The sequence below is a fragment of the Ostrinia nubilalis genome, chromosome 9 (genome assembly GCF_963855985.1).
Source record: "Ostrinia nubilalis chromosome 9, ilOstNubi1.1, whole genome shotgun sequence".
Lineage (NCBI taxonomy): Eukaryota > Metazoa > Arthropoda > Insecta > Lepidoptera > Crambidae > Ostrinia > Ostrinia nubilalis.
This window is the reverse complement of record NC_087096.1, coordinates 9,256,959-9,278,282: the sequence shown is the minus strand read 5'-3', so window position 1 is coordinate 9,278,282 and position 21,324 is coordinate 9,256,959. Positions and strand designations below refer to the sequence as shown.

Sequence of the window (21,324 nt, the reverse complement as noted above, 5' to 3'; positions counted from 1 at the left end):
AGGGCGATGCGCGATGGAGCTAATACGAGTACTCTACGACCTACGTGATCGAATCATAAATAAATAATAATCTTTGGACAATTTCACACAGCGCCAGCTAGCCCCAAAGTAAGCAACTTAATGCTTGTGTTATGGGTGCTAGCTTAACGGATATACTACTTATATATACTTTTTTTTTCATCAGAAATGAGGAGATCAGCAGGAAAACCAAACTGACATACTTAGCTCACAGAATAAATAGCCAAACGTGGTAATGGGCTCGTAGAGCTGATGGCAGTCGGGTCAAAAAAGTTCTCTACTGGCGACCACGGGCCGGAAGACGTAGTGTGGGCCTGCCTAGCTCACTAGGTAGACCTACGTGACGATCTGGTGAAGGTCGCGGAAAGTAGGTAGGTTTATCTGCCCGTGGACAGTTTGGTGGACAGCGTAGTGCAGGGCCGATCGTTGTGGAAATCCTTAGAGAAAGTCTTTGTCCAGCAATGGACGCAATTTGTTGAAACGAACGAAAGAAACATTACCCCGGAATAAGACCCAGAACAAAAATTCAATCAACGAACTTTAAAAATATCAACCTTGGCATATAGTTTTTTTTTCGATAGTGATGAAAATTATCGTGTTCTATAAACACCTTTATTTTACTTTAAATTTTGATAGGAATTCTCGGGTCCAGAACTATTGCTATGCCGCACTACTATGACTGGACTGTCGCTTTCGAGCAAGAGATGGAAAGGTGTGGTGTACCTACCGCTAGAATTTTCTAATGCAATCAGATATTATGGGATAAACAAAGGATACGACGAACGAAACAAATTGGTACTTAATAACATCTTTTATTAACAATCTCTTTAATTTTCAGTAGATAAGTAATTTATTATCAATTCGTTGTAAGGGAATTAACATGTGCAACGCTAAGCTAGATTGGAATAAACTTAATTAATATTAAGTTCTTAAATTAATTTATTATTTATATAACTAGAAGGTATAAAATTACAAAGAGAACTAGTAGTCTGCATTGATGCATTGAAATCAATGTTGCTTTCTGTATTTAGATAAAAAAAATAGTTATGTATTTACTTATACATCGTTGTATAGGTAAAGGGAACCAAACACATAAAATATAAAGTTGAGTGCACTTCACATAAAAGTTACAAAATCTAAGTAAGAATAAAAGTAGTATTGATTAAACGTTGGTCTTTCAATGTAAACAACTTCTACTGTGGTAGTAACGTAACAGAAATAAATACGACAGTTGCTCCATAGTTTTTTTTAAATATTACACATACTTACTAAAAGTAGCAATCTACGTAAAAGTGAGATATCGTAAGTTAACATAAAGTTACGACAAAATACGGTCTAAAAATAAAAACATTTTACCCACTTATAAGAAGGTATAACTTCGTTTTAACAGGGTGAGACTAGATGTCTAAATTTATTAACTACCTACTTTGGTTTAAATTACTTAACAACCTACAGTATCTATAGTTTTTTTTACAATAACTTAACATGTATATTGCAGAGCAAGGCTCAAAATATCAGTTGTTTTTTTGCTCAACTTGGGCCAAAAATAAATTGTAAAATTATTGTCTTCAGATGCGAAAACTCACAGGTAGAGTTTGTAGATTTTAAGGGGTAGGTCAAACAAATACCTACGAACTTATTTCATCTACTGCTACAGGTACTGAATGGTATTCAAATTCATTATTTATCTAATTACATTACAATAGAATTAACACTATCAATCAACCATTTCTCTGTTAGTTAAGCACCATTGCAAATACTTACATTCATTTATTAAAATAAGATACTTTATTTGAATTATAGTATTTTGTACTCCTCAGATTTGCAATATATTAAATTGATGGTATCAAGAACTAAGAAATAGCATCTAAGCAAACTTATTAATGTACATTGCGGAACATCGTAAAAAGCTATTAAAGTTCGTGTTCAGCTCATTTTATGGGGTATTAAGTGTGGTGGGTTTTACTATCAGAATATTGCATTTATAGTTCGGTAGTAAGTTCGTCTTGCGGTCGTCTCGTCATTTCGAAGAGTTCGTCTTCAAGCCAGACACTCTCTCGCCTCACGATAGGCCTTCTCTCCCAAGGGTCGGAGAGAACGATGGTTTCTCTGTTTCTCTCTCGATCTCTCTCGATTTGGGTATAACTGGGAGGTCGACCAACATCACTCCACTCGCACTGGCTCTCTAGCTCCTTATCAATGTTGCTGTCATATGACGTAGGGGAATATGAAGGCGGCTTGAACGTGGAGAAAGACTGCTGAGTGGTTTCCGAGTCGGAACCTTGGCTTGGTGATGCAGGTTGGATGTTGACGAGCTGCTCCTCCTGTGGCGGTTGACTCACACCTGATCTGTTGTACCGCTTTAGAATCCTGCAACAAGAAAAACAAAAAGTCGTTAATACTTTAGTCTTAGCAAAGATAACAAACGCAATTCAGTGTTGAAGATAAGGATAATCCCTAAAAAGGTTAGCTCTCTTTGTACTATAGGTTACTATCTCGCAGTCCCGGCAGGTGCGCTCTCTAGGTAGGAAGGTAGGTACCTGATTTGGGATTTTTTTATGAGTCGCACGTAGAAAGTTACTACTTTTAAACAAAAATCTTCGAACTAATTTCATTAAGTAAGCACGAGTTTGAGATAAAAATCAGCCATTTAGGAATTAAGAAAGCCGTAAAAAGCCAGAGAAAACGTGATTTTACAAAGCTTTAAGTTTGTTGAGATTAAGTTATTTACGAACTTAAATAACGAGGTCGATAAGCCTTATGCAAAAACCATATTTAAACTCTTGATAAGCAAAACTGGTCCGTATTTTATGTACCAATGCTCATTAATTTTGCCGTTTTCAATGTGTTGCTTCACGAACTCGAATCAAACTTAATCGCATTAAATGCGAAAAAATAGGTACCCAAATATTAGCGAGTTTTATTTCAGTGAGTCATAGGTAAAAAGTTTGAATAAGGTTTAGGGAAGACCTACCTAATTACACGTTTCGTTTTTATTTTAAGCACAGAGTTGAAGCCAGAAAAAAATTGACATTTCGAAATTACCTCTCTGCCCAACTGGCCAGTCGCGGCCACTCCTCCGGGACCACTGGTACATGTTGCTTGTTTAGGAGTATGAGCAGCTTCGCCAGATCACTGAGTACGCAACTGAAATGATAAAAAGTAGGACGTTGGAATTTGGTTCTACTTTTGTAATAAACTTTCGACAGTTTGAAGAGCTTTCGCAGTTTTTGTCAGAGTCATGTAGTTCAAAACCGCGACGACAACTATAGAAAAATAATAATTGCAAAGTATGGTGTTCCTTCATCCTAATAGAGTTAACAGAATCTTGCACAGCAAATGCTGCAACACGTCTAAAATTAGAACAGAGGCTATAAAAGTAGAGTCAAAGTCAATAAACAATGTGCACATGCAGTGCCTTTGTTAATAGACGGATGCGATGAAATGTTTAATGGGTTTAACGGCTTTTGTTAGCTTTCATGTTGATGTACTACTAAGGGTGCTTATAGCTTGTTTTTATTCCGACTGTACTATTTCTGTCTTCAATCGAATGCCTTCTTTAATTTCATAGCCGAACCTGAAAGTACCTACTACTTTAGTCAGTGAATGTTTTTTCGTATACAAATACAAATTCAGTTGATACGATCGATAATTAAATTTCACGTCCACAATGGTCTGCTTTACGATATTGGCTATGCAATTATGCATACCTTTGGTACACTTCTCAAGTGCTCAAAGTATGTGCGATATTCAATAATGTCTCAAACTGCTACTGAAACTCTACAGTGAACAAGGTTGAGCTTTGAAATTGTATCAACAATTAACGCTACAAATGTTTTCACAGTTTCATAAATGCAAATGTATTGAAAGTTTCTGCCGCATTATGCCATTGCAAGCACAGAGATTAAAATGGAGATCTCTGTCTGATGGCTAATTTATTGATTGCAAATTGAAAAGCATTCGGAGCCGGCCTGGTGTGATTACGCCGAACGCGGAATGAAGCGAAGCGAATTCACGTCGAGATGTGAATGTATTGATAAATACGTCATTCTTTGTCAAGCCAGATTTCTTTGTCATGTGCTCTTTAAAGTAGGTTACATCGTTACTTGCTCGTACTCGTATATAACTCTTTGAAACAAACGCCTGTCACGTTCTGAAATAGGCATTTGTTTCAGAGAATTTAACTCTTATTTAAATTAGGACAGTAGCAGAAAGTGACTAACTTTGTTGCTCGCTTGATAATGTAAATTTTCCACTATAGGTAGGTAAGTTTATGACTCGTATTTTTTATTGTAAACGCTTTATACATTTTTTTGCAGGTACGGTTTTCAAACAGTCTCTAGCAATTCATGAAAGATTCATACCAAATATAAGTTTTTACATACTCATACCTGTAAGCCATTGCAGCATCGTTGTTCCCCAGTTGGTAGAGCTCTCGGACTTGATTGCGCGTGTGGTTCAAGATCGCCAATAAAGTGTATGCGTGAGGCTGAAATGTTGAATTTAATAAGTAAATAAAACACGGCCTGTGTACGAAGAATAGTGTAAAAAGAGTAAAAGATATAGGCAAACAAAATTGGGAGTGCCACAGAGAAAAGTAATATATCAGAAACTTTACATTAAAACATCATTTTGGAGCATAATCATGATATTATGTATGATGGAGGGCTCTACATTAGACATGTTATTTAATTTCAGCTTATAATTTAGTTAAGTATTTTGTGTGTATTAAAAACTTCAAAGTTTTAACTTACTCGCAAACAATCCAATTGTTTATGGAACTCCCTGAGCCGCGTGTCGTCGTCTTGCCCCGGCCGCTGCGGCAGCGGCTGCGCGCGCGCGCGAGCATTCGTCCGGCACCGAGCATACGCAGCGCCGGCTGCTACGAGCGCGATACATGCTACGGCGCCGCACGCTCCTCCTACTAATACCTGAAAATAACCAAGCCTACATGAATTTCTCCTGTAGTGATGTTGGTCACTTTGGTTCTCCTGCAGATCTCCTCATTTCTGATTTGATCACGCAGGGAAACACCGAGCATAGCCCGAATAATTGTTAAAATCAAGTGGCAGTGGGCGGGGCACATAGCTCGTAGAGACGATGGCCATTGGGGCAGAAAAGTTCTCGAGTAGCGACCGCGGGCCGGAAGACGTAGCGTGGGCAGGCCTCCCACTAGGTGGACCGACGATCTGGTGAAGGTCGCGGGAAGAGCCTGGGTGCAGGCAATGCAGGACCGGTCGTTATGGAAATCCTTGGGGGAGGCCTTTGTCCAGCAGTGGGCGTCATTTGGCCGAAAAGATGACGAACGAACTAACAATGTTGATCGCGTGTGAATTTGCATTGCGTGTATGAGTAAGCACAATGCGTTGCAGCGATGCAGTGTGCTGCGTCATACACGCAAATTATATTCGACGTCATTGCAGAAATTGAGGTCTAAAGACACCCTCTAGAGCTGCTACGGTTGACTGCTACGAAAGCGATAATTGCTACGACAGCTTAGGCGTTGCTTTTTAACTCACTTTGCTGAATTGATATTGTATAGGCGCATCAAACGTACCTACGTAACACATTGTTTAATCAAGTGCATACTTCACCTCTGCACGTCACGTTTGTATTTTCTACTCACAATGACCACCAGTCAGAGAATTCTCTCATTATCTGCTGAACTAATTTTAAACATCAAAGGATTTTGATTTGAAAAAGTAGCACGTAAAACACAAAACTGCCTTGAATTTAATAATGAAAAATAAATTTTTATCTGTAGACCTATAATATTAGTGTGGAATAAATTATTATTTAAAAGGCCCTACGCGCTTAGATTATAGTATTACAGTTTTAACTTGTGCTTCATGTTAAAAATGAAATTTTATGCAGATGTACTAACTTACTAGCTGGCGGCTGGGCCCAACTTTAATATAAAGATTTAATACATTATACATGAAAACTATTGACCATTTATATTTCTAAAGGTCTTCATTTACTGGGCGTGTATTCATTTGTTTCCAGTCCATTATAAATAGCTACACGAACAAAGTTTCCTGATGGATGAGTCCTCAGATAGTTCGTTAAAACAACTTTGGCCTGAACAGCCCTAGTTCTTTCATTAACCGTTGTTAAAAAGCGAGATTGAATTTATGGATTAAACACTGATGGCCAGTAGTGGGTCCATGCTACATTGACGCCCGTATTCACAAACATTACTATGATCACAGGGTGACAGACGAACCAATCACAGAGCTCTATTCAACGCTGTGCGTTCGATTTGCTGCTTCACTTAAGCGAGCATCGTTTGTGAATACGGGCGTGGGTTACGAACATGCATCATGCGGTCATTATCATTAATAGCATCTGTGCGCTGACGTGTTATTGCTACAACATAAACAGTCTGTGATGTAAGAAAAGAAAAACATGATTTGTAAAAATATTTCATATCATCTGATTACAAAGCTTTATGTAATCTTTCTATGCACATTCTTTAGATTAACGATTTTTAATGACTCAACGGTTGCCTCATCTGGGTTGTAGCGCGCATCAAGTGTTGCATCACGTTTAGGGCTACCAAACTTATTCTTTACTTTTTGAAACATTAGGACCATCGGAAAACTTGAATTTCAAGTGAAAAACAGGTAATGTTGTCACACATAATAATAATTTTGATATTTAATGTCATGAAAAATCGGCAGTGGGATATTGAACGTATGCAGTAAGTAGGTAGTTCAAGATGATAAAAAATGAGAAAAAAGTAAACTGCTTTATTAAATTGAATTAAACGGCTTTTTTTAATAATCTACCTGTTTATGAAAATAATTGAAAATGGTGAATCCTGATTTTATAATCTAGTGGGTTTAACAAAGATGACAAGATTTTTGCGGAATCCAATAAAAGGCTGTCAGTCTCCGGCGGCCGCTAGTCTACAATCAATCGACTCATCTCACTTATATGACAATAGACGTAGGATTTGGCTGCTTTGTGGTCTCGTGTGTGAATAAAAAAGACATCCCGACTTGGCCGGATATTTGGAAGCCCTATTGACACTTAATTTAAACGCCGTGGTTTGTTTACCGATTGATGTCCTGACCCATTTAACTAACACGTAACTATACTTCCATCGGTTTTGTTATCTTAAAGACGATGTTTACGGTAAGTGCGGGTAGGATTTATGTAAAACGACAGCACAACAATAAACATTGTGGCACCTTTAATTTAGTCGTATTAGGTGCGGTTTTGCAACAAATAATTAAGTCTGTTGTGCTGTTAATTGTACAATCTCTTCATTATGATTAATTTACTATAAAAACATTTTACTAACGTCATTAACGATCACTAATTATGCATCTGTGTTTACAAACTTATCTAGAGTGAAATATGCATAGAGAATGACTGTTAGGTATTTACAATATTTGATCCATATAATATTATTACACAAGATTGTGAAGAAATCTTAATCGTGTATCCCGCAGTTTGGTTACGACATTGTAGTTTTGAATTGATTTGATTGTTCGATAAGGAACATCATTTTGTGATTTGAAGGGCTCATTAAGATGGAGTTATGTCAGATGTAAAGCGTAGCGTAGCAAATAAAATTAGTTACTTCTTACACTCTAGAGGTACCTTTAAGAACGGCAACAACCTTAACAGTTCGTGTAGAGTTAGTTTCACGCCTATTAAATGGCGTATTAAATTGGTCTTCGAAGTCATTGTATCTGTGTCTATACCAAGGTTTTTTTTTATGTCCACAATGGAATCATACCGAAATGAAAGCATTCGTCGTGTAGCTGTTTCGCTTACCTCATTATAAGTGTGAGCGGGATAGCAGACCCGGCCCATGAGATGGTCGTCATGGGCCCAGGACTCCCGGGTCCCAGAAGGGCAGTCTTGGGCGCAGGTGCCTCCGGGCCAGACGAGCAGGCGAGCGCACTTCACGCAGCCGTCTGCCGCGCATCGCACGCATTCCGCACCACATCCTAGAAAACAAAGAGAAAATTGAGGTTTTACTATAAGAATAAATCAAATTTACTGTACCTACCAGAAGACGTGTGGTTTCGACGGAGTGGAATAAGACCACTCCCACAATTCCCGCGAATCTCGTAAAAGACCCAGCTGGCGTGTAGGTCAAATCCTACATGTGCCCCTGGTAAATTAGAGAGAGTCAAACCCCACAGAATTATAGTATTAATAGAAGGTTATGATGACTATATTCAGCGATCATCATTTTCCATCATTTCATCATGACAACACCAGTAATAATAAGTTATTTTACTAGAATTTCGATAATTTCAAAAATTTTACAAGACACCTTAAAATGACGAATATTGTCTCCTTGCAAGACGTAAATTATTATAATAGCTGCTTGGAATTCAGTCAGAAAGGCAAAATTATTATGCCAGGAATGCCTGTAAACGCGTAATTAAGGAGGTAATATTATTAATAATCACTTCACGTGCGTGCGTGGACATTATTTTAAATTGATACACGCCTTCAATCAAGTACCAGTTACGTTGGTAATTCGATACCCACATAGGAATTTCTATGCTAATGTACTGTTTAGGCGTAATGCATGCACACATCGGCGTGAGTTCATTCGATTACACCTGGCGACAAATAATGTTGCCAGTGGTATGGTAAATGTAAAATTTCACCACACCCACGCACTCGTGACATACAAAGCCATTATGTGAGTGATTTACATCGATATTCCGTTCAGTGACTATTAAATACGATATATCCATGATATGGGAATTAGGACAATAGACACGACGTGTCTGTCATGCAAATAGACATTTCGAAGAGCTGAGCTCAACGTTATCGTAAAAAGGTAATAAAATCAGCCAACTAGAGGAGTCGAACTGCTCAGCGCAGCACTTATAGAAACTTCTTAATTGCTTAGCAATCACTATAAATTTCTACTAGGTACTACCGCAAGCTGCGCTTTCCCTGGGTAGACATACAGGCAGTTTATTCGTTTGAGTTATCCTACAAATTATTACTATTACAACTTATTACTGTTCAACCAGATGTTAGAGACGACTTTCATTTCTTTTAATTTAATGGTTCACTGTCAGTTAATTTTAAGCATTCCTATAATTTGTGTCGGATTGGATTGGAGAAGTGAAAATGAATGTTTATTGTTGTAAAAGTTCACTCATTAAGCTTGTAGATGCGCACATAAAAGATATTAGACTTCGATGTTATTGGAAATTTTAAAGAATGATGAGAATTATTTTTATTTTCCACTGAAGTTAATAGAAAATGTCGTTATTGCTTTGAAATTGAAGTGTAATATGCTTTACTGTTGATTTACTGCAATGCTTCGTTACTTTCCAAAGGGAAAGCGCGAGCAATATGCGATTACAGAGCCGCCACTCAATTAACGGGACTGACCAATTGAATGGCCTACCTAATTTTACCTTACGTAAGTGGACGCTTTATATTCTTTGAGAGATTTCCACAGAGCATTTAAGGATATAATGTATGTACTTTCAACGTTTGAAAATGTTCAACGGTAATGCTGTGTGTTCGGCGAAATACTTTAAGCACGTGTGAAAATGAATGTTGAAGATAATGAAATTGGACTTACTGACGTAAACTGTAAAGTTTGATGTTAATCAAACATTCGGTCTTAAAAGGGTATTTTATTTGTTTTACGGTTTAAGACATTTATTATTCCTCAAAACAGAAAATACATTTACTTACACTTTGAAACACTGGTTAGTAAATTATTCATCATGGAGCGGATATGTTGCAGCTTATAACAATATGATTGTTTTATTGTATAGATGATCACATTGACGATTACAAATTCGAGCGTCTTATTTAACGTGCACCAACAAAACAAGCCTAACTGTCGTATCGAGCAGGTTTTTCGAACTATACAAAAAGAGGTTACGAATTACGAATTAGAGAGACGTTTAGCGCGCACGCATGAGCACTCAAAGTAGACCGTATAAAAAGTTCGCATCGATTTTATTACGTAAGTGAATGTGGTGAATGATACAATGTTTTGTTGGATGTAGAAATGAAACTCCGGAAAGAGACAAATCGATGCCAACGACTGCTCTATGCTCATTTTCCTATATTGCAGTCAGTTTACATTTGCCGTTGGAGCCATTGGCAGTTATTGAGTCACTGACCCAATATTATTCAAGAATTTATTTAGCATTCAGCTGACATCTCGTAGAGTCAATGCTTTGTGACCATAGGTATAATTTTTCTTTTTACTCGTATATCTCTGCCTTTTCTTATCTTATACAGATGTAGAGAACATAGAGACTTTTTGATAGAGTCTGTATCTGTTCTTTATGTAAGTAGGTGATATGGAACATTTCGTAGTCCTTGAAAGTGTTTATTGTGTAAGTAATTATTCTTTTGAAATGTTTTTAAAGCAAGGACATTGAAAAGTCACTACGTATGATGATTGGCTTAACATTTTTGTGGGAACAATAAGAAAATGTTTAAACAAGTGTTTCATTTATACAATCGAAAACATTACGATCCAGAACAATAATATTTAATAAAGTTATAAAAGTAAAACCACTGTGTTAACCACGTTTTACGAGTAGTTATTACTTTGCATACCTAATATTCGTACTTAACTAGCATTGTGTAACATGCAAATAACCAGTAGCAGAAGGATATAATTTGACAAGAATTTAATCATTGTAATTTAGACCTTGCCTCTCACTTATTTCAGCAGGTTGCGTACGACACGCATCCGTAGTTGTAGCTTAGTGCCACTGGTCAGCCGCTGCTGCATTTTAACGTTTATTATGGCTAATCGACATAAGGAACCACCATGATCGAAGCTAGCCACCATGAAGCGTAACTACGTAACTATACCATCCGAGGCCCGTGGCAAATTCTGTGCATGGGGCCCTTGGCGTATTTAGGGTTATTTTCCAGAGGGGGCCCGGCACCATCGCGTGCGATTAGGGCCTTGTGCCCCCTCAGGTCGGGGGCCCATGGCATTTTGCCAGCCCTGGCAAAATACCCTATGATTACGCCACTGCTACACATGTTTCCTGATAGATGCAAGGAGGACTAACATGCTGCGACTACCATGCACCGGAACTTTTTAGTGTAGATTAGGAACAGCATTACTTAAGCATTACTTGTATCGAGGGGCTGCAGCTATTGTGGGACTCCTTGACGAATGGGAATTAGCCGCTAGCGCCAACTTGACGTACTAACCTTCGCGGGCTCCTTCAGGCAGCTGTTGGTAGGATGACGGAGGATCGCCTTTCCACCAAGCTGGCCCTACTTGAGCTACGAGCACCATGCTTTATAGGCATTTTTCAATTCTATTATCAAAAAATATTGGACACGTATTTTAATATTTGTCAATCAAACAAGTAAATACGAAGTTATGATGCGTTGAAGTTCAGCGTGACGCTACTAAGTGCTACACTTCTAAGCAATTGTTGATGTCACTCTTAAATCATATATGTAATTATCTCTTTAAATCATTCGTTTGAAAAAGTGTAAAATACTTGTCGAGTATTTTTTGATAGGTTAACTGGCGCTGGACGCAGGCCGCTACCAACCGGGCAACATGGAAAGCATTGGGGGAGGCCTTTGTTCAGCAGTGGCTGGATGATGATGATGATAACTGACGGACTAATTCGAACTCTTGCTTTTTACCCAGGAAACATCCCTAACCTATTGGAGCCCCGCAAGCGAACAGTATCTGTGACTCACTCACGTGTGTCGTTGACAGCGGGCGGCGCGTCGGCCGGCCTCAGCTGCGCGCGCGCACCGCACGCCGTCACCACCAGCACGAGAGCCACCAGCGCCGCGCGTGTCATCGCACCGCGCTGCCCATCGTGACGCTACTGCAACCAAAGAAAAAGATTTTAAATTAATAATGTGTAATAGGCCGTGTGGTGACGGCAGAGTAGAATACATTGGTCACCAACCCCTACTCTTCCCGCGGGTGTCGTAAGAGGGAACTTAGGGACTACACACCTAACAGAGAACGGGCAACAGCCCTCTCTGAAAAACATCAATCTTTTAAACTGCGATCTCCAACCCGCCTGCCAAACGAGGGGATTATGGCAAAACCCTCCACTATAGTGGAGGAGGCTCATAGCCCAGCAGTGGACTGTAAACGGCTGTTGATGATGATGATATCAGGTGAGATACAGGCCAATAGCTTCCTCGTTGTGGATAAAAAAAAAATAACTTTTTTCTGGCTACATTAAAATTCTTGATGATTGGATGATCACCTAGATGAAGGTCAAGGTATAGTTAGTTAGTTAGTTTTCAGGGCAATCGAATGCCGCACTTAGCCTCATGATTGGGCCATTGTGTGCGATATGTGGTCTATGTTCCTACTCCAACCACCCCAGCTTCCTCAGGCAAGCATTCTGTTTAGGCCGCTACATGCCTCCTGCAGCGACGCTGGTGATTGGAGAATTTGAGCCCGTTGTTCTGCTACGCTTCTGCACTCCATGAGCAGTACGTGCTGCGGTGTTTCTTCTGCTTCCAAGCAGGTCAAGGTATAATGTACTCCGGTAAACGAGTCACTAGGCCGGGTACCCATGTAATCGAAAATGTTTACCATTCTGTTTGTTTATCTTGAGATTTTAGTGAGGCAGCTAACAAGTTGGAACTGACCTTTAAGTTTAATGATGTCGTGTGCCTGATTATATCAGTGCTAAAAATAACGTTACCTGCGCCGTTAATAAGACTTGCAAAATAAAAAAGTTAATAACGTCTGAGCGTCCGACCCGGTCAGCTAACGTCGACATCGCTCAGAGTTTTCACGTCGCAATTATCACATTCGCGCCGATGTGGGTCAGATCAGCGCGTCCAGCGGTCTCCAGCCCAACATAACAGTACGACGGGTTTGCAAATTAGTTGACATTGGCATTCGATGAGCGAGCCACCGAGGTTTTCGCACCCACACAGGCGACCTACGTTGCAGTTGTAAACATGGACTTTATCGGTGCGAAATACATTGTTGATTTTATTTGTGCGTAGCGAACCTGCTATCTGCAGCTCTAAATTCCAGAAATTCTAGTACTCGTACCTACACTACGATAATATTTTAGTATCAGCTTGACCTGAAGTGATAGGTTAACTATAAAACTGATTTTACTTAACCTTTTCTTGGTCACTTGACTCTTCTTTTTGTTATTGATACTATATTATATTAACGTTCTTCTAAAATGCATAACCAAGAACCAATAATGTCGAAAATCTCTGTTACAGTTCACATATAAAACAAATCTTTAAAGACAAATGTTGATAGAGCAGGTACCACTTATCTATTTAGTTGTGGTCGCACACGTTTCTAGCAAGTAAAAAAGTTATAATGACCCCTACCTAAGTGTCGATGCGTTTGATCCGTGTCAAAGCGTTACGCTTTTTATATTTATCTTATAACCTTGCGGCCAGCGTAACGAAAGGAACCCCGTTTTCACACTATTTAAATATTACGTTTTAAAATATATTATAGGGTATATTCAGTGGCGGCGTAGCATGGGTTGGTACCCGGGGCGATCACCCCCCCCTCCCCCCATCATAAGTCCTAAGGCACCCCCTGGTACCCCCCAGGGTTAACCTACCGATTCGAAGATTGAAGACAATCGCACCCCTTTCCCCCCGTATCATGATATAGACCGCAAACTTGCCATGCAGATGCGCCAGTGAGTCTGCATGGCAAGTGAGTGCATCTGCGCGACTTGTGTCACCCCCTGATGCTTGGCACCCGGGGCGGACCGCCCCCACCGCCCCACCCTTACGCCGCTACTGGGTATATTATCGCATTTAGGTACTTTGAAAGTATGGTTTGGCTATTATTTTGGTGTTTGGACACATAGGTGCTACTTACTACCTATTATGACTTCAAATTGGATCATCCTCCTTTTATCCTGTTTTCTTGAAGATAAATTAACGCTAAAATAAGTACGTATTTAGGCAAGTCATGTTGTACAAATTTTAACTAAGTAATTTATGGAGTTGGTACTTATTGAGTTGCCTTTCAAAGGACACTAATGATTCGTAACGAATCTCAGTTAGCGAGTCTATCTGGGTCACATTAAATTGCCAATAAATTGCCTTCATAAGGTATCCTAAGTCCCAACGCTGTATTAATATTCTTGATTTAAGCAAAGAAGCTAACATAATGAAATATAAGTGCCTAAGCAAAATCAACTACACTCTTCTTGACTCTACTAATAATTTAGTAATTTAGTACCTACTTCTATTTTTGGACAAACCTAAACTTTACTTTAATAATATTATTACAGTATGTATAAAATTAACCACGAATTGCCTATCTTCTTTGTGTTCAATTATCATCTTAGGACAGCAATTAGTAAACAGGATAAAGCGGGTTGATTAAATAATTTATTTTTTAAATTTCATTTAGTATGACATACAATACTTAAACTTACATTAATTCCAAAGATCACAGGTCACATACTAAAAAGTACTGTAAATATTTGGGTATCGGTACATTCTCATGAAAATCTCAGACATTATAATAGTATTATTTTTGGCGAGAAATACATGTACAGGTATGTGTGAATGTATTATTTTCCCACGATTCTATTATTGCACTATGTTCCGGTTTAATTGTTTTTACAACGCAAGTGTTATGTGGTACTTTATGCTGCGTAAGTGCTTTACTATGCAGTTCAACTTAACCTACATCGTGGGTGATCGTAGCGTTTATTTACCGTACTAGGTGGTGTTTGTATTTATTTATTACTACTTAAAAACAAACAAATTAATATATTTAAGATCATGGCGATTAGGGGGTTTTTCGGTTTGATCTCTCAATAGGTAACGGGGTTGGTAGAGCCACCTTGATTTTGTAGAAGTCCATAGAGTTATTGAAAATCTTTTTATATTTTTACTGTTTGTACAGTAGATTTTTTTGATAAATGATGGAGATCCTGCGATGTGTTTTTAACCCTTCTTTCTACTGGACGTAGAATAATAAAATTGAGTTCTTGGATAATTGGAAAGTCCTAATGTTCTGACGATTTCGTTACTCCCTTACATCTTTTAACTCATGATATTAAAGTACTTTTAAAATAGGAAAAACATTAATAACGTAGGTAAATAAGCTGTGCTCTACTTATTTTGTTAAATAATATAATTTTCTACAAAAATATGTATTCACCGGTTACGATACATTGCTTACTGAATTCGCAGTAAGTAATAAATAAGCTAGGTATTGTAGACGTAATTTAATATAATACTAATAAAGTTACTATGTAGTTATAATTTAATGAGAAATAAAATTTGTTTATTAATTTATATTAAGAGTTGTAATTAAAAATACAATTGCTAAATTGTGTTCCATTTAAAAGAAAATAGCCACTCATTAGTTCTCGCTTGGTTACGATTAGGCTAGTAGGTAGCTAAAATTGAAAACGAATGCTTGGACGTTTTCCTAGTTGCGTCGTAACCGAAAATAAGTACCTAATAACAGTTAATGTTAAGTAAGCCGGTAGATACTTGAAACCTCGTTGTTAGCTATCTCATAGTCCATGCGCATGCGACGGTGCCTGGATCGAGTTGCGGTGAAAGTTGCCGGTGACGCACTTTTGTATTCACGCAACTCACGGGTACGAGTAATTTACGCTACCACTCTAATGAGAGCCCCTTCGCTCTTCCCGTTCATTTGCACCGTGTGGGGGAGAGGGGAATTTTAATGAAACGTTAGAGGCCATGTTTTGGTTGCTGTTGTGAGATAAATCGTCGGTCATGGCCCCCGTTGCCGGATCTGCCTGGGGTAACATGCGGGCTGCTCGGCCGCACGAAACATCCGGGACGGGTCTGTTTGACTTTATGGAACCCTATTATAAGCAAACACCAGTTCCGAAAAGTAAAGTTTGGAATTCAACTAATGACTTTTCTTTGTTTACTCAAAGTAAAACGCCTAGAAACGTGTTTATAGAGCTAATTTCAAATGAATACCTAAGTTATAGCCAGTTTTATTCAATATAGTTTCAAATAACTAGTTCAATAACCCTTCTAAGGTTTTCATAATGTTAAACTGGATATCAGTAAATTGACAGCTTCACTAATTAGTACGTTCGACGATATAATTTCACGTTAATTGAAATTAATAATAACGGCACGAGTTATGCGAAATGAAAATGTTATGTTATACTTATACTTGCAAAGGATTGATTGGTTATATTTACGTATAAATGTGAGTTAGCGTCTGCGTTATTCTCATGGTACCTATACTCAGCTATATCGATAACGCCTTTCACTATCCTAGGTCACAGACTATGGAAATATCATGGCTAAAACACTCGTACTACTTACGAAGGATTTATCAATCTTTTTAGAGCATTGGTTAATAAAGTATTGTTTAGGATAGAGTTTTGTTTATTAATAAATGTATAATAAGTAAATTAAATTCATAAATGCTAATTTAAGCTACCTACTTTGAGAAATGAATACTAGCTAGACTTCCTTCTATATTTCGCAATTCTTCTTGTACTACTTTAAAGTATTCATCTTCTGCCGCTTGAACCATTTCGTCTTCATCAGGGCTATCATCAGCAACTGCTTCTTTAGCTTTAGCCGCTTCTTCTTCTGCACGTTGCTTTAAGTGAATCTCTTTGACGCGATTATCCAAAATATGCTCACGTTTCGTTTCTCTATCGTATACTTGGTGTACCAGTTGCTTATCGCGACTGCCAGGTAGGGCCATATTTTCAGACAGGCTGACTAAGAACGTAGAACCCTTATTGTCACCAATTGCAACAAAATGACCATCCACGTGTGCTGCTAATTTGGTTAATTCATGCTTAGACACTTTCAGAGTCGCTACAGGCTCTTTATATTTTCGGAGCAAATCCCAGTAGTAGAATATTCCTCCGGCACAAATAGACATGTAACAAGAATATCTCAATGGGGCCCACTCTGCATCGGCGACTTCATGATGATACGGTTTCGTAACTATAATAGGCGCAGTACGAACTTCTTCGCTCCAGATACGAACAGAATAATCACCACAAGTTAAGAACATTCTCAATGTGCATGGACTCCGGTGTACTGATCTTACTGGTCCTACATGAGCATCCCAATAAGAAGCTAATACCTCTGAATGTTCTCTTCCCATACGGTTGACATTGATTACGTATCCTGATTCTGTTCCACACAAAAATTTCGTGGGCAGTCCATGATCAAATTGCAAGGTACTTACACCCTCAGCGTTACTTAGATCGGGTTTTTGTCCGGGCCCTATTTTTATAGACATGGACAATTGATCTATCGGTTCGGAAAGTTTTCGCAAGTCCCACCAAAGACATTGCCCATCGGGAGAGCCAGTGAAAAATTCAGTTTGGCTTCTTGAATGAATATAAAGTAGCGAAGTAATAGGATTACGATGTGAATTGTAAACTGAACTATAAGATATGGCTTTAGGTCCTTCCCGTATATCAAAAACACATACTGTACCATTCTCAAGACCGCCAATAAGGATTTCTGGATCTTTAGGAGAGCAAGCCATTTGCCAACAAGGATAATCAGGTTCCAAAGTGTGAGCTGGTTCATTCTGCACGCAAATATCCCATAAGTAGCACGTGTTGATTTTGTTTATTATCAACTCTGGCGCGCAAGATCTGTCGCAGTAGGCGACAGCCAGTTTAGATTTCTTTTCATTTGTCCAAACAATGCTTGAGACCTGTCGATGGAAAGGATCGCGAAATACGTTAGCGACCCGGACGTTATATTTTTCTACTGGTTCTTGATTATTCATTTCAGCGAAGTATGTTTGGTACATATCAATAGCATTGTTTTGATCTACGTAGTGTTGGATTACGGGGGCCAGGTTCATAACTGTGTGCACGTAGTTCTCGTCATGCATTATGCGCCGGCGGTGGCGGGCAACATGGTCCTCGTTATACACATGGACTTCGCGGGGCCAACCACCTTCCGTATGATTTATGCCTTGCTCGTGAGTCACCAGTTGCTTTGTATTTGCATCGTTTTCCGACTGAGGCAAAGTGGCTTGAACGTGACGGTGTACTGGATTTCGAAGCGTGTAAAGCTTTTGCTCCTTAATATCTGGGAATATTGAATCCAGCATTTGCGCTGGCACTGATTGAAATAATGGTTGCCTTCCAAAGTTCTTTCGTTTTTTGGTGTATTCATAAGTCGATTTCATATATTTAGACATTATTGTGTATTTTAAAGATAAACTTTTAATGAATTGATATTACTGTGTCAAATGTAAATATTAGATTAGCATGGCCATGCCGCAAGTTGAATATTAATGGAATTATAACGTGAAGTAGGTATGACGCAGCCAACGTGATGTCTGGAAACATTGTGCCCTTGTAGTGCACAGGTTGCTCGATATTGATATCTTATGTAATAAGAGCGTAATTTAATATCGTTATCTAGCCATATTAATCATTAATTGAACTGTATAATCGACTTAGCAAATATTGTTTTCATAATATGATCGATTCCGGGTTATCTACATTAATTTGTTTATTTGTGAAATCGATTTGACATAGACGATTTGTCGAGTATTTCACAATGTTTTAGTTTCAGTATGGCGAAGCTAGTGATGTTGTTTCTCGTACCAGGAAGTGTCGCAACTACATTGTTACATTCCTTGCTTCGTAAGGAGTTGTTATGCGGTTTGCATTAATATGCATTGAGAACAGCGTTATTATGTTAGAGGTGAAACGACTCAGCGCCGAGACAAACTCTTTGGACCAACTTATAGAAACTTGTTCGTTTAATGTTTTTTTCCGGCATCTTTAAACTTTTGGTTCTAGTTTCTGCTTTAGATGCTAAATTCGAAAAGCTTATAATGGATTACTTAGTTATTTTTATAATTGTAATAGAAAAACTGCTACAAAACACGAACAAATGCGTAACACGTGTTATTTTTGTTTTGTGTAAGAATTAGGGTGGCTACTTTTATTAAGTGAAAGACTAAAAGTTTGTGTTATAAACAAAACATTATATATATACGTAAGTTATTCGTGTCAAGAAAGTACAGCTAAAATAACAGCTTGGTTAAGTTAGAAAATAATAAAAACATTCTCACCATAAAAATGCAATCTCTATTTGGCAAATGTAACGCACGGTATTCACATGTCACCGCACATCACTTCACGTATTGTGTACTGATGGGTAACGATAATGTATCGATACGAGTATCACTGAAGCACAACACTTTTGTTTCACTTTAGAAAATGTCGAATTGAAAGTGTGCGGCGCGGCGTCGCACGCGCACCTCACTCAATGCCCGGCGCGTGACTGGAGAGTAGAGATGAGACGTATTTACTAGAACAGATCCACACACTAGGTATTTTACAGTACTAAGTGGCACCTATTCCAATTTTTAAAATACTTGATCCACGTAGTATTTTTTAAATTACACGATTTCCGACCCTACCATCAAAGTAATAGAGGTTATTATTGCATAATCCGTAGTCGTGTATTACGCACACCGCGTATTTCTCACTAAGTATTTTTTAAATTACACGATTTCCGACCCTACCCTCAAAGTAATAGAGGTTATTATTGCATAATCCGTAGTCGTGTATTACGCACACCGCGTATTTCTCACTAAGTATTTTTTAAATTACACGATTTCCGACCCTACCCTCAAAGTAATAGAGGTTATTATTGCATAATCCGTAGTCGTGTATTACGCGCACCGCGTATTTCTCGCTAAGCTTATGTGCGAACGTAGAGATTCACTCCGTCTCTGTCTGACAAACAAATTTGAGCGCAGGCAGGTGTGAGATAGGAATAGGTGTTTGATGTATTACGTAATTTAAACTCTATTTGTACACAGGTAAGGTTTAGAATATTTTAATTTTTGTTCTCTCTCATCCAGCTCACTCCTTGTTGACTAGCCGGTAAAAAACCAGTTTTTATTCTTCCGACAGGTTTGTTTTGGTTTGTTGTCACGCGTCCGTGATAATTGCATAAATAAAAAATAGAAAAAAATATGTAAATATTTTTATGAAATTGATATCTTTTAAATACGCCAACTTTTAAGTTGACAGTCCTAAGCCTGTTGAAGTATGAAGGGAGGATATCAATCAATCAACAACCAGCAAAAACATTATTATTCAATTTCAAATTGCATTATTAATACTACGACTACGAGTGGATCTTTTCAAAGAAAATTGTATTTTAAAGTCATAATACGTGGATTAGTCCGCACTAGTCGCGTCAAGTATGGTAAATTACTACGTACTAAGTGGAACAGGTATTTGGATCACGTATTAATAAATACTTGGAATAGGTGCACCTAGTATCAAATTTACCTAGTATAACCCATCTCTACTGGAGAGCGACTCTCAGGTTTACGACTGGTTTGCTTTGCGAGTTCCTCCACGTTGTGGTGAATGATGATTATAGTGGGTGCTATTGTCAACCTTCTATCTAAATTGCACACGAAGCCATTCAAACTGCGCCTTGGGTGGTGCAGTGCGTAAGTGTAAGAAGCGTAAGATAAATTCATTGATTCGACTCTACCTTTCAAAGCAGAAACCAAAAAACGAGTTTTATGTTAATTGTATGACTCACTGAGGTTAAAAATCTTTGGAATGTTTTCTTAGGGTCTGTCCGGAATGTTGATTTGACGTTTCATTTAGAGAACTTTTCAATTGAAAGGCAAACAAGTTTCTACAAACATAAAGTCAAAATATTTTTCACTATGTGAGCTTTAAGTTTACGCATTCATAAATCCAAAGGATTAGTCTAAAACTAGGTGGGATATTAGAGAAACTTATTCAACCTAGATGCCGCCGTGTAGGTAATTAGCCTATATTATGAATACTCGGCTAAACATTCCTAGAGTCACAAGGAAGACGGACGCCGTTAAAAATCTGCAATGTAGTTAGTGTGTTGTTGTGTTAAGGGAAAAGTGTACTTAGCGATGTGGGCCACGGTAATGGCCGAGCCACGATGTCACGATGGTGTCAAGTCGCAGCGGCGGAGACAACATTGTCTATGAGAGTCTAGGCCAGCCGATATCTTTTGTCTCGGACCTTAATAAAGCAGATTTTGTCCGACTAATAAGTACTCAATAAAGAGCCAAGTCGTTCAATAGAAGTTTCCGGCGAAAATAATTACATTATGTCTACCCTTGTCTCTTAATAAAAAGCTCTCTAAACATGGAAAGGTAAGTCTTTTGCTAAATTTCGCGTCGCTGTGTTTACGTCGACGCTGATGACACTCTAAATTACTTTTTAATTTAAGCAAAGCATTTCAAATGTAGTTAGAGTCGGCAACGCCTTTAATTTGATAGTGAAAACAGTTACGCTCTTATTGCGTTTGCTGCGAATAATGCTCCCACTCTGA

At 38.4% G+C, this 21,324-nt stretch overlaps 1 protein-coding gene across 2 annotated transcripts; it reads right to left on the bottom strand.

Moving 5' to 3' along the window:
• Window positions 1-814: 814 nt before the first annotated feature.
• On the bottom strand, window positions 815-19,265 carry LOC135074589 (uncharacterized). Of its 2 annotated transcripts, none has more exons than XM_063968930.1 (7): window positions 19,052-19,265; window positions 11,717-11,846; window positions 7,807-7,982; window positions 4,773-4,949; window positions 4,410-4,507; window positions 3,064-3,165; window positions 815-2,388 (listed from the first exon to the last, which is right to left on the bottom strand). In XM_063968930.1, the coding sequence occupies exons 2-7, from the start codon at window positions 11,817-11,819 to the stop codon at window positions 2,001-2,003; spliced, it is 1,044 nt and encodes a 347-aa protein (XP_063825000.1). In that variant the 5' UTR covers window positions 11,820-11,846; window positions 19,052-19,265; the 3' UTR covers window positions 815-2,000. The 2 variants fall into 2 exon arrangements, with proteins under 2 accessions (XP_063825000.1, XP_063824999.1); XM_063968929.1 differs by having other exon boundaries at window positions 11,717-11,843.
• Between the last annotated feature and the right edge of the window lie 2,059 nt (window positions 19,266-21,324).